At 40.5% G+C, this 12,430-nt stretch overlaps 2 protein-coding genes across 2 annotated transcripts; one reads left to right on the forward strand and one right to left on the reverse strand.

Moving 5' to 3' along the window:
• Nucleotides 1-228: 228 nt before the first annotated feature.
• Nucleotides 229-6,005, reverse strand: ndufa8 (NADH:ubiquinone oxidoreductase subunit A8). The gene is made up of 4 exons (XM_034547486.1): nt 5,816-6,005; nt 4,537-4,700; nt 2,147-2,312; nt 229-744 (listed from the first exon to the last, which is right to left on the reverse strand). Exons 1-4 carry the CDS (start codon nt 5,855-5,857, stop codon nt 607-609), a joined length of 510 nt encoding a protein of 169 aa, XP_034403377.1. The 5' UTR covers nt 5,858-6,005; the 3' UTR covers nt 229-606.
• Nucleotides 6,006-6,077: 72 nt separating this feature from the next.
• Nucleotides 6,078-11,249, forward strand: morn5 (MORN repeat containing 5). Its single transcript, XM_034547487.1, has 5 exons — nt 6,078-6,422; nt 6,544-6,691; nt 8,323-8,434; nt 8,865-8,996; nt 11,095-11,249. Exons 1-5 carry the CDS (start codon nt 6,376-6,378, stop codon nt 11,247-11,249), a joined length of 594 nt encoding a protein of 197 aa, XP_034403378.1. The 5' UTR covers nt 6,078-6,375.
• The last annotated feature ends 1,181 nt before the right edge of the window (nt 11,250-12,430 follow it).

The following is a 12,430-nucleotide window of genomic DNA, read 5'->3' on the forward strand; positions in this document are numbered from 1 at the left end:
GACCCTGAACCCTGACCTCCAACCTCACCCTTCATAAGTCTGACAATACACACTCTGACAAAACACAGATGTGCAAACACGATGGTGTTGCCTACAATTGGACGTTATTGAAGGAACTGTGTCTGGTAACACATACCCTAAATAGCGGATCTTTCTCACACACAAACATCTTTGTATTCTGTTTTAAGGCATCCAAGTCTTTAACAGATCAATAAAGACATTCAAATCCAGAATTATAATTACATTTTTATTTTATTTGACAACAATAACAGCATGTTGCATTTGTTCACTCATTACATTTACAGAAGTGGGCAAGAAAGCTGTATCCATGGACTTTGTTAACACCATCATCCATCTTTGCTTCCTTCCTTTATCAAACTTTGACGACGCTGGAGGTACAGCTGATGAAAAGACTGTTGGGACATAAGCCCTGTCCAAAACCATTTTTAAAAAGGTGCCAAAACCAGCATTCATATTGCTGGCGTCTGCACCAGAGAGATTTAAACCTTTTGAAGTATTGCCGATGTATCAATGATCACCCATAGGCAAGATGTGTTTTGGACAGAGCCCATGTCTTGGGAAGGTGACTGACTTTCTGGAGCTGCCTCACCAGGTCCAGAAGAATAGCCTACTGCCATGTTTGGAAGGCTCCAGTTTACCCTCAATGACTGGGTTGGCTTCAGGACGTGGTCTAGAGTGGTATGGGTTCTCAGGAAGGGTGCGCTCGGTCGCCACTTTGGTCACCTAGAAAAGAAAAGACACATGCATCATGTGCTTCATTGAAGTCAGTGTTAACGGTCCACAATTATGGACCATTTAAAAAGCAAAGTATGCTTTAGGGCGTGGCTACCTTGTGATTGACAGGTCTCTGCACAGCATCATCCGTGTTTTCTTCTTAAAACGTTCACCCTTTCACAGTGCGTTTGTTCATGGAAGGTAATTGTAACATGTTGGTGACCTAAAAATGTCTTATTAGCTCCACCCTCTTATGGCACCTTTGGTTGCAAAAAGCTAAGATGGTGACGGACAAAATCCTGCCTGGATCACAGATCAACTGCGGCCTGTTCCACCACTTCTTAAAACACAACAAATACCTTATATGTGAGGGGATTTTACAACATGTATATTGTGCCAATATCTGACAAGACAGTAAAAAAATACAATGACTCAAAGTCTGGTCAAACCTGAGAGAGCTCTAATAAATAAAGAATGAGCAAAAAGACGTTTCATGTTGGAGAGCAGGGTTCTAAACATAATAGATTACCTAATCAATAAAATAAACTGTTTAATTCCTCAAATCCTCGAACTCTTGCAGCTCTTCCCTTCAGCCTCTTTACCCACCTCATCATCTCGCCTGCTTTGCACTTTGTGTGTGACTTCTGGGTCATGTATGTCATTCCTTTAATAATAATAATAATAATAATAATACACTTAATTTATATAGCGCTTTTTAAGATACTCAAAGACACTTTACATGTTACATTATACACCGTAGACACAGCTACGGGGAGCAACGCAGGGTTGAGTGTCTTGCTCAAGGACACATCGACTAGGGCGGGGATTGAACTGCCAACCCCCTGATTGAAAGACGGGCATGCTAACCACTGACCCACAGTCGCCCAACTCTGCTTTACTCTGTTCCTGACATGCTCTTGTCTTTCTCCCAACATCACAAACACAAGTCTTTTAATGTGTTGTATAGCTTGGCAGACAGTCAACATTGGACATTTTTCAAAGTGATATCAAGTCAGATTTGTGTTCTTTTGTTTCCATGCTCATGTGTTGTTGTCTGGCATGTGCAAAAAATAAATAAATAAAAAATTAGTTGATTACAGCCATTCACACCCTCCCAGGTTTGTCTGTGTGTCTTTTCAAAGACTACAGAAATAAATGTCCAAAAAGCTATTGTCAAGATCAGTTTTGGGTCTTGTTTTGACTGCTGCTACCTTTAAAAGCCCTTAAAGATGGCAATTTGATGAAACAAAGCAACATAAAATGCGTGATTTGTCTGCTCAGAACTATAGCTGAATGAGACCCTGACGCAGATGCAATCAGAGTCTCTTCCACAGCCCATAATCAGCCAGAATAGAGCCCATCAGACAAGCTGCTCACATTGTGAATGCAGTCAATTCCCCGTAAGTCTCACCTTAGACAGCTCTCCCAGCTCGGGTCTTTTCCACCCCAGTTTATCAAGGGCGCAACTGTCGAAGGATTGCTGCTGCTTGCGGCAGTGCCGCAGTTCCGCCAAGTTTGAGTAATCCAGACAGGTCCAGTACTCCGTGAAGGACTCGGCACAGCTTCCCTTGATTTGCCTATCAGGAAGGATACAGAGATTTCAATCAGAATAAAATATGCACAAGTACAATTAGAATAGTCCAGAAAACTCTGTTGCTGTGCATGAGCTGGAACTCTTCCCCTTAACAAAGCTAATGTCAATTAATATGTTTAAAAATATATTGTGACTGATAGTGAGAAGAAGGAAAACTGGCATTTTAAAAAATGATATACGGGTTGAAAAGATTACTGAGATTGAAAATGAATACTGCACCTCCAATAAATTGTGGTTTACGACATAAGATATCTGAAGTCTCCATAACACGAACTTTCTGAACTGATCGTGTGTATAAAGTTGCTGGCAGTTGCCAGAAGCACCTAAGAATCAAACCAGGTCCTGGGTGCAATTACAGCTTTTCAAATCTTTCCTCATTATAATAATTATAGGTATTGCTCTTTCACAGTAACTCTCAGTTTATCTTCGGGGTCAGAGTGTCGGTTGTTTGTTTCAGCTATAAATTAGAGGGCATGTGTTTTTGAGAACCAGAAACACAATCTGTTTTAGGCACGCAGGCAGGCACACACGCACACGCACACGCACACGCACACGCACACGCACACGCACACGCACACGCACAACAGAATCTTAGTTGCTGCATGGACATCAGATCAGGATATAACCAAAGCTCTGTCCAAAACGTTCAGTAAACACAGCCACAGCAGTTCAGAGTGAGGAACCCCAGACCACTTCCCCTAATAGCCCCTAAGGGCAGTTTTATAGACACACTAAACTCTATACTTAACTTGTTCATGTTTTAAAATTAACAAGCCTTTTCTTCTTCATATCATTGTTTAAAAACATAGCACAGAGTAATTACGTAAAAAAAGTGTGGTTGCTACTTGTTTGTTTTTTCATGTAACGATTATACGCATTTATTTAGAGACAATCTCGTTCAATAACAACAACAAAAAATGCAGGACAGAATTTGATTTTTATTTAACTTCAAATATAATAGAGTGAAGATAATAACTGAAAAAGCTTTGCAGGAATAAATACTGACTCGATAAGAGAAAATTATCCAAAAGCTGTAAGAGAGGTACTGTAACAGTTACTTACTAAATGGAAGATAACTCTTGAAACACTGGCAAAATCACAGGGAAAGTTATTTAAAGTTCGACCAACGTATTTCTCCTTTCTTAAAAAACACAGGCATAAACACACCATAATATAGCATGGAGATGTCCTTTACCATCATACTCTACTCATACAAGGTTGGTTCTACTCATCATATAGACTACAACACTGTGCAGGGGTTTATTCATGTTTGAAAATGGCTTTTTCTTCATTTGTCTTTGACTTTTTTGGGGTACTGGGGAGTATGCTTCTTTTATTCACATTCACAAATTGTCTGTTAAATAATCACTCTTTCCTTCCATTAGGATACACATCAGAACATTGACACCATATACATCATTTCACCTGGAATTTCTTAAAAATGAGAAGACTTCAAATTTAGCCACAAACACTCGCCACTTAAGGTTCAGAGCATATAGTACAAACACTGAACAAGGTGAGGACAGATGTGCTATAAACATCTGTACCAGAAATACCAATTTATCTTACACTTCCCTTATCATTTTCTGTAAAATCTGGTTGCGGTGGTAGGTTCTGGTTGCGGTGCACTCACCAGATCCTACTTTTTTCCAAAGCTTTCTTTCCTACCCTTAAATATTGTTAAACAGCAAACTATTATACTTGGCAAGAGATGACTGGCATTTGCATCTGCGTCCCACTTCCGCCAGGACTAGTTGCAGGATAGGAAACTGTAAACTTAAAAAACTGAAGAACAGCTGTCCAACAGCAGTATTTGCAACCTCAGGGCTTATGCTCTACCCATATGTCCGTCACAGAAGGAAAAAAATGCAAAAACTCTTGCCGTAAACCTCTTTTGACCTAAGTTTCAAATGAGCTCTCAAACTCTGCACCCTCTAGCTGGCTCCAAAGTTCAGCCGCATCTTCAATCACTCGCTGACCATAACCTTTACAGATGAAAGTATTGTGGCAGCCTTCATTTTTAAAATCACTAGGTTTCTAGTATATTTATTGTGACCAACATTGATGATTACTCTTTTGTAATGAATCTCTAGAAGAAAAAAAAACACCACGTCTAAACCTTCATGAAAGACCTTCTTCAGACATTGTCTCAATATACCAGCGGTATTTGGTGCCAAAAAAAATGTAACTGCCTGGGTGAGATTTACCTGAAGAAGTTGAGGGCACACTCGTTGACTTTCCTCCCTTCTTCTAGACACTTTCTGGGGTCCTTCTCCTCCCAGCGGCAGAGCATGAACTCCTTGTTGGGTTTGTCACACTGGAAGCCATAATGGTGGGCAGCAGCCTTCAGCACTGCAGAGGACACATTGATCTGGACCGAAATAGATAATTACAAAATAGTAGACTCACTGAAACATTTTAAGACATTTTTCTGAGAGACAGGAATATTGTTGTGTATCCTGACATCAACAACAAAAAGAAAGAATGTGTTTGATCTGAATATTAGGGATCAATTAAGTGTTCAGAGACACAATCAGTACATGTATAGCCTAACTGGGGGGCAGCTAAACTGCTAGGCTAGCTAAAATAGTGAAAAGTGCAACTTAAAAAAAAGTGCATAATGCCTGCTTTGTCGTATTTATTGATTTTTCACTGCAACAAAGAGAAATATACTGTTATTTTAATAAGCAGCTATCAGGTCTGAGCTATTTCTTGGAGGACAACCATGTATTACTCAGTCCAGCATCTCTTTACATTATATAACTACAGGAGTGTTGCCAGGTGCCAGATTGTGTTGACCTCTAATGGTAATTGCAGGACAATATGATGGAAATGTATACTTTAAGCAAAGTCTAGTCTCATACGCCATAATCAATACGCATAATGTGTGGATGCAATTATGTATATTCAACTATCTTTATAAGGAAAAAAGACGACAATGTAATATACAGTGCAATTCAAAATATATTGAATTGAAAAGAAACGTGTACCTGCACGACATGTGTTTATTATTGCATTGACGTCGCCATATTAGTGTCGGACACAACAAGGTGCTGCCAGCTAACACCTGACTTCCAAGGACAAGATCAATGTGTCAAATAACAGTGCTGCCAACATAAACCGGACAGATTTGTTTGGGTGCAGACATCGTAGTGCTTACTGTCACCAAAAGGAAATGAAGAGGTAACGCGGGCTTTAAAGAGAGCTAATAAAAACGTTAAAGCTGTTAATGTTATCAAGGTAGATAACTTACATTCACGAGCTTAAGCTGCTTTCAGAAATAAATGCTGCTGGATTTATAGTAAATGTATATTATCTAACTAACTTTCATCATAGCACAAGCAGGTAACATCGGTGGCAAAAGTTATGAAGGACTGAGCATGTTTTGAACCGTAGCGCTGGTTGCGTTAGCGAGCGCTGGTTAGCTAGCATGTCAAGCCTTGCTATGCTTTCCAGTCAAGTTTAAACAAAACACCCGCTGCTCACCTCGTCCACCTTCACATCCTGCACGTCCAGTGGGGCGGACATGGCTGCGTGTCTCTACTGTCAAACAAACGCAGAAGATCAAATGCAAAACATTCAAGGTCCTCGTCTGGCTCCAGGACGAGCGACGAGGCCGCGAGGAAGGTCAGTTTGGTTTACTGCGGCTGTCAGCTCGGAGGCGCGTTCTGATGACGCAATCGAGAGCGCGGACACTACCGGAACCGCTTGTGCGTGCGCGCGCACGGCTACGAATAAAAGCGCTATATGAACGTTTTAATAAATGTGTTGGTTGTGTTGTCTATTGTTTGTTTCAAAGCGAGACAGTTAAATTGATAAACTGGGGAAAACGATTTATTGTTCTTCACGCTGGTGCGCTGTTGCCACGTTGCCATGGTGACGAGACGAGACATTTAGCCATTTTGCGGGGTTGCCCAGTTAAAACAACGTGTATTGTGCTTGTTTGTTTATTTGAGAAGACAGTGTGCTTGTTTGTTTATTTTGAGAAGACAGTGTGCTTGTTTGTTTATTTTGAGAAGACAGTGTGCTTGCAAGTCAATGTAGTAATGGAGCTCATCGGAAGCAGTTATAAAGGAGCCACAAAAAATGGCAGGTAGATGTATTTTTCATTTCCCTAGACAGCAGCATAACTAAATGAATGAAACATGGTGGATTCAGTTTACCTTTGCTTTGACGATCAAAAGCACCACGTGACCGCCTCTTCTCTCCCTCAGGATGGATGGAAAAGGAGAGTACACATTTCCCACAGAGACCAAGTATGAGGGAGAGATGAAAGATGGGATGTTTCATGGCAAAGGAGTGCTACACTTTCCAAATGGAGGTACATATGAGGTCACCTGGGAAAACGGCAGAGCTAACCAGGTGTGTGTGTGTGCATGCATGTCAGAATATATGCATCCATATGCTTGACTGTGTGTTTCACATTGGTTATAGTTACATCTGGTCCCTTTTAGCAATCACTCACCATTATTGTCGTAGTTATTAGGTTTCTCTCCCGTTTTGAATTTTTTTTTTTTAAATTTCACTTCACTTCTGCTCTGATGCAATCTTTCATCAGCTTTTGCCACAACAACGATCACTCCAATTATTATCATCATTTCAGTTGCGGCTCATTGGAAATGATAGCAGTTCTAAATCATGACTAGCCGTGACCTGCATATTCTTTTTCACATGTTATCAACCAAATTACACAAGCATTTTAAAGGATGGAGATCCTAAAAGGTTGACATCTACAGTGTAAATTAATGTACGAGACACCTTTACAGTACACTCTAGTAAGTAATGTTTCAATATCATTTGTTGTGTAAATGTCACCACAACTCTAATATTTATCAAAATAAAAGGGACAACAACCAACATAAGATTAACAGTAACATTCAATTACGTGTCATTCAAGTCATCATAACTTTTTTTTACTGCAGACATATTGACACATCCAACAGGAAAAGCACAGTTGGAAATAATAACAATAATCAAGGGGGAGTTCCACAGGTGTTCCAGGACCCCGGTATTGTGCATGCTGGCTCACTGCTATGGGTTGATACTCTTCAGTGGAGCTGTAGCACCATTAATGAAATAATTTAAACCTGTGCATCTCCAGCATTGACCAATCTAAATGTCTGCTGTGAGAAAGGTCTATGGTCAAGACCATTCTGAATCAATATTTATGTTGCACATCAGCTGTCAAAATTACAAATCCACCCCTTTAATGTGGGTTTCCTCTTCTCGATGCACCGCTGAATAAGCACTCAAAAATGTACATGTTTTAAAAGAAATAATGCCATTTTCATGATCGCAAATGGCCAGTGAAAATGTTGTCATGTATCCACATTTTGGCAAAATTGCTGAACAATGTATTTTTATTTTTCAGTATCATTCCTCAGTAAAACATGCACGCACACACACACAAATACATACACAAAGTGTTCACCCAAAAGACATGTTTTTCCACTTTCCCCTAATGGTTTATATCAATGCCGACAGTTTGGGTTTGTATCTGCTGAGGTTTTGAGATACCCTTCTGTAAGATTTCCGCCTTAACCCAAAGACAATGGAAGACAATTTAAATCATTTTGTGGTGCTTAAAGCACTGACAAGAAACATTTGAAAACCTCAACAGCAATGCATCTCTCCAGACATGGACCATGTCTTGGGTGCGTAGGACAGGATAACCTCCACGATTTCTTTTAACAGTTTTCACAGGACCTACTCTCTGCCAAAGAAAACGGCCCCAAAGAAAACTGACCACAGTGAGGTCTGTGGATCAACTTGAGTAACATTGTTGCTGTTGAGTTTTGCAAATGAAACTCTGTTGCATATGAGTGTCGGAAGATGTAAATATCATGACATTTTGGCATTTGAAATTGAAGCTATCTCCATTGCAACACAACAGTAGTGGTAAGGGACATTATTTTTGTAATGTGGGTGATCTGACCCATTGAAGGGTACGACTGAAGAATGAGGATGATTTCCCCATTGTGCTTCCTCACAAGGGGTTATATACCTTTGCTGACGGTTTGCAGTACCAGGAGAAGGACTGGGACTACTGTGATGGAAAAGACAGGCGCTTCTACAGTGAGAGGTGCAACGGACTCAGACCTGCAGGTTGGAATTCATTTATTTGCTTCTGTATTCGCTCATGTTGTCAGGTAACAGTGGCTTCTTCACTATCTAACTCTCAGACATCTCACATAAATTAACCTGAAACCATTACAATTACCAGCATATGTTCAACAGTACAGACAATAATGCGTTCATTGATTAACTTCTCTGTATTGCTGTACTGAACGTGTGTCTCAGACAGCATGATAATTAAGCTGGCTTGGCATCTTTTTTTATTTAAACCTAGAAAGCTCTTTTATTTCAGTCTATGTTCAAGATTTTATGTATGAGCAAATCACATGACCCATTAACTCAGGGGAAACATTGGATGAAAGCCATCAGAAAGGGGTTATTAGATTTGAATGCAACATCATCATAATAAGGACGCCATAAGATTGCACTTTAATACAAAACAACTGTTTTGTTCATGCAGGAGAATCTCAGCTTACTGATCTGCATCCGCCACGTGTCATTCCTGATGGATGCTACGATTGTGGGGATGGTTTCTATGACCCCAATACCAGAGTCATCACTTCCCACACTGGCAGATTCCTCCGGAATGCAGGTACATATATTTCCACTGTTGTAGCCCTGTGACACCAAAGATGACTGGCTTACAGAAGATGTGTCTTCTGACATGTAACCCCTCCCTTTGATTCATAATAACAATCCTTTTCAATAATGGGTACCTTCCAACCTGGATATATTTTGTGAACTATATACTTACTGTGAACGGTGAACAAAAGTACCACAATCCAGATATGAAGCTCACAATTTGACAACATCAACTAATCAAAATTGCACCTCCATTTCTCGCAAAAAAATGTTCAAGTAATTTGCGGCCAAATTGGCTCCATCTGAGTGTTGAGTAATATCCTGTCATCTTAGCCTTTTGTGCCAAAGAAAACGAGAAAGATGAAAGTCAAGAGCAAACAGAAATTTCGATTTCAAATTAAATATACTCTGCCCCTTGGCAGTGATAGATTGCTGTAAATTAAATGTGTTTGTATAGTAACGTAATAAGGAAGCGCCACTGATCAACAGTCTGGTGTATTTTCAGAGCCTGCTTTAGTGCCGTAGTATGCACCGATGGTCAAGCTAATGGTTTGTTTCAGGGCGTTGCCTGAGATGATCTCTTCAAGTGGCAAGTAAAGAGGACCAGGCACAAGGCTCTAGGATGGAGTGGGCAATGTCATGCATTGGGTTGTTTGTTTGTCTAAATGCCACACTCTTTATTTGATTTGAAAGTAATGCCCACTCAGGCCTAAACCTCAATAAGATTCAAGAGTTAAAATCCACAAATTCAGCCAAATTAGTACTGAAGGAGCTATTGTTGCTGCCTTGTCAAACAAGATAGTAGCTCTGTGTAAAACTATGTCTACTTTTCATCAACTATACCTTACAAAGAACAGGCCGCAGAAAAGGCTTTACTGAAAATACTTTGAAACGTGCAACAGCTCGTGTATTGAATTTGTTTCATGCAGGACCCTTTGGCTTTGCCGATTTTTTTTTTTTTTTTTTTTAAATAGCTACATCTCTAAGAGCTTATCGACATATGGGAAAGATTTGATAGCAATGAACCTATGGAGTGATGTTAAATGGATTATCCCTGGATTCTCTGATGGAAGATTATTGCTACAAGTCATCTGATAAGCATGCTTCCTTCGGCTATTGCAACTTTTTTTCGCCCTTTTGTTATTTGTCAAAAGTGGAAAATTCAAGACACATTTTTCCACTGAATGGGTGCCCAGTTCTGGAGCTCCTGATTTGAAGTGAATGTGATCTGGCAGGTGTCCAGATAGGAATTCCCAAATTCTGACATCCTCCGCTCGTCATGTCTCCTATAATTTTACACCAATGGGCAATGTTGTGAATTAGGCAGCGGGTAATCAATGCAATTCTAAAAACACATCTTTTAGCTCACGAAGGTTTGGTCCAGTTTTATTTCCACAGTGCCCAAACAGCTTTGATCACAGATACATGAATGGGGGTGCAGGACCCTTTGCTTTTAATAAGGCAGAAAGGATTTTGAATCAGGCAATGTGTTGTGGTTCTGTCATCTTTAAAGTCAAAGTGCGGTGTCAATTTCTGGCTCCTCATCTGGTGATTCTTACAGTGTTTAACCTAACAAATGCAAACATGTGACAAGATATGATTCCTGGCAGAAGTGGTATGACTCACATGCTCCTTGGGGTAAACGTTTATTTTTGTACAGACCTTTTGTATTCAGATGAGCTTCTTGCAACACAGATTAGTTTTATAAGCACACATATCTCATTAACATATGTGGAGAGAGAGGAGAAGATCGACATCCTCGCCAGATGTGCATCTGTAAGAAGACAAAAACTATGTTTGGGTATTTTTCCCATTATGCGTGTTCTTCATCATCAAGTCAGCTCTGGTATTGATCAGTGGAGTGATGGAGAACAAGAGGAAATATCTTTTTGGAAGTTGGGATAAAAAAGAAGCGGAACTGAACGCTCTCCAACAATCCTCTGACTCTCCGTTTTTTAAATTAATATGACAACAGGAACTATTTAATCAATGGGGGATGTGTTGGGAATGCCACATATTATCCCCTCTCTCTTGTTTTGATGCGTGATTCTCGAGAGGAATGCTCCCGTATCCTGTGTGGATTTATTTTTCAACCCTGGGAGGTGAAGGCCCATTTGTCAGAGTGGGTGTGAAGACAGAATTTATTGCCTCGTGGCTTCCGCCCAGGATGAGGACTGCAGGGATGGTGGGACACGGGGAAGACTCATCCACTCAGAGGGGACGTCTGCTGCAGCAAGGAAAGAGGAAGGAGCTCCCCATGTAGCCATTGCAACTGGACAAGAGCTCATATTTAGAGAAGTTACAAAGAGGATGCGTATGGAACTGGTTCAGACTGCAGAGGATTCACATTTGACCCGTCTATTGCTCAGATATATATATCAGGCTAAACTTTACTCACTGGCCAAAACGGACCTCTTGCGAAGTCCTGACCTCCTTAGTTACTGTTGCTAACTTGGACAAACAGCCTTCCTTGGCATGAAGACAGGTAGCAAAACAATAGGATCTGCTGCTAATATTCCCCCAGAGGTTATTGATTATATCTGGAGTTGAACCGATTTCTTGTCAACAAGGAGCTGCCTTGCCGACTGCATGGCTGCGCCGAGGATACTAGACCTGTGGAGAAATGTGGCCTGATGGAGGGCGGTGAGAGTAGGTGATTATTAAATAGGCTCCGCCCATCACATATGATGTCCACAGGGTTCAAATGATGTGACATCACTGAAACACATCAATGCTGTACTGATCCTGTTTCTTCATTACCTCGATGAATTATTTCAAAAAGGCCCATTCATTGTAGGGTTGGTGGTTTCTTCCACATGTTAAAGTATTCTCAAGACATGAATGGCATGAACAAATGTAATGCAAACAATACTGGGGGAAAGAAATGTGTCTTATAGTGAGTTAAATTTGTTTTCTGATTAAATCTAAGGAAATATGTGCCATTCACTTGCAGAATCATGCTTTATTTCATATCTACAATTCCAAGTTGCATCTGGGTTCACAGCCTTTGCCTGATTTAAATGATGGACTTTTAGAAAATATCTAAGAAAGTTGTCAGGCGAGGAGTCAGACAGGTCATTTTGGACACAAAGACACCTTCTGCAATACACAGAAGACCGAAAGAAAGGAATGTCTGAGTGTGTGTGACTTTGTGGTATGTAAGTGTGTGTGTCAGTGATGAGTGAATGCAGGTTGTGAAGGATGAACATTCAGGGATCACAGACTTCGTTCCTGGCTGACGTTCTTCCCGACCTTCTTCATGAGCGTCCAACCTCCACTGTACGACCACAGGAATTTATCATTCCTTATGACGCCGCAGTTTTTCATCTCCTCAACTCATCTCTCACTGGAGGGGTGAAAACCGGGGAATCTGAAAGGAGGCACGAGACAGCATTTCACAGTACTTAAATAGCATATTAGTTGTCATAGAGGATGAACTGGCAA

This window comes from Cyclopterus lumpus, chromosome 12 (assembly GCF_009769545.1).
Source record: "Cyclopterus lumpus isolate fCycLum1 chromosome 12, fCycLum1.pri, whole genome shotgun sequence".
Lineage (NCBI taxonomy): Eukaryota > Metazoa > Chordata > Actinopteri > Perciformes > Cyclopteridae > Cyclopterus > Cyclopterus lumpus.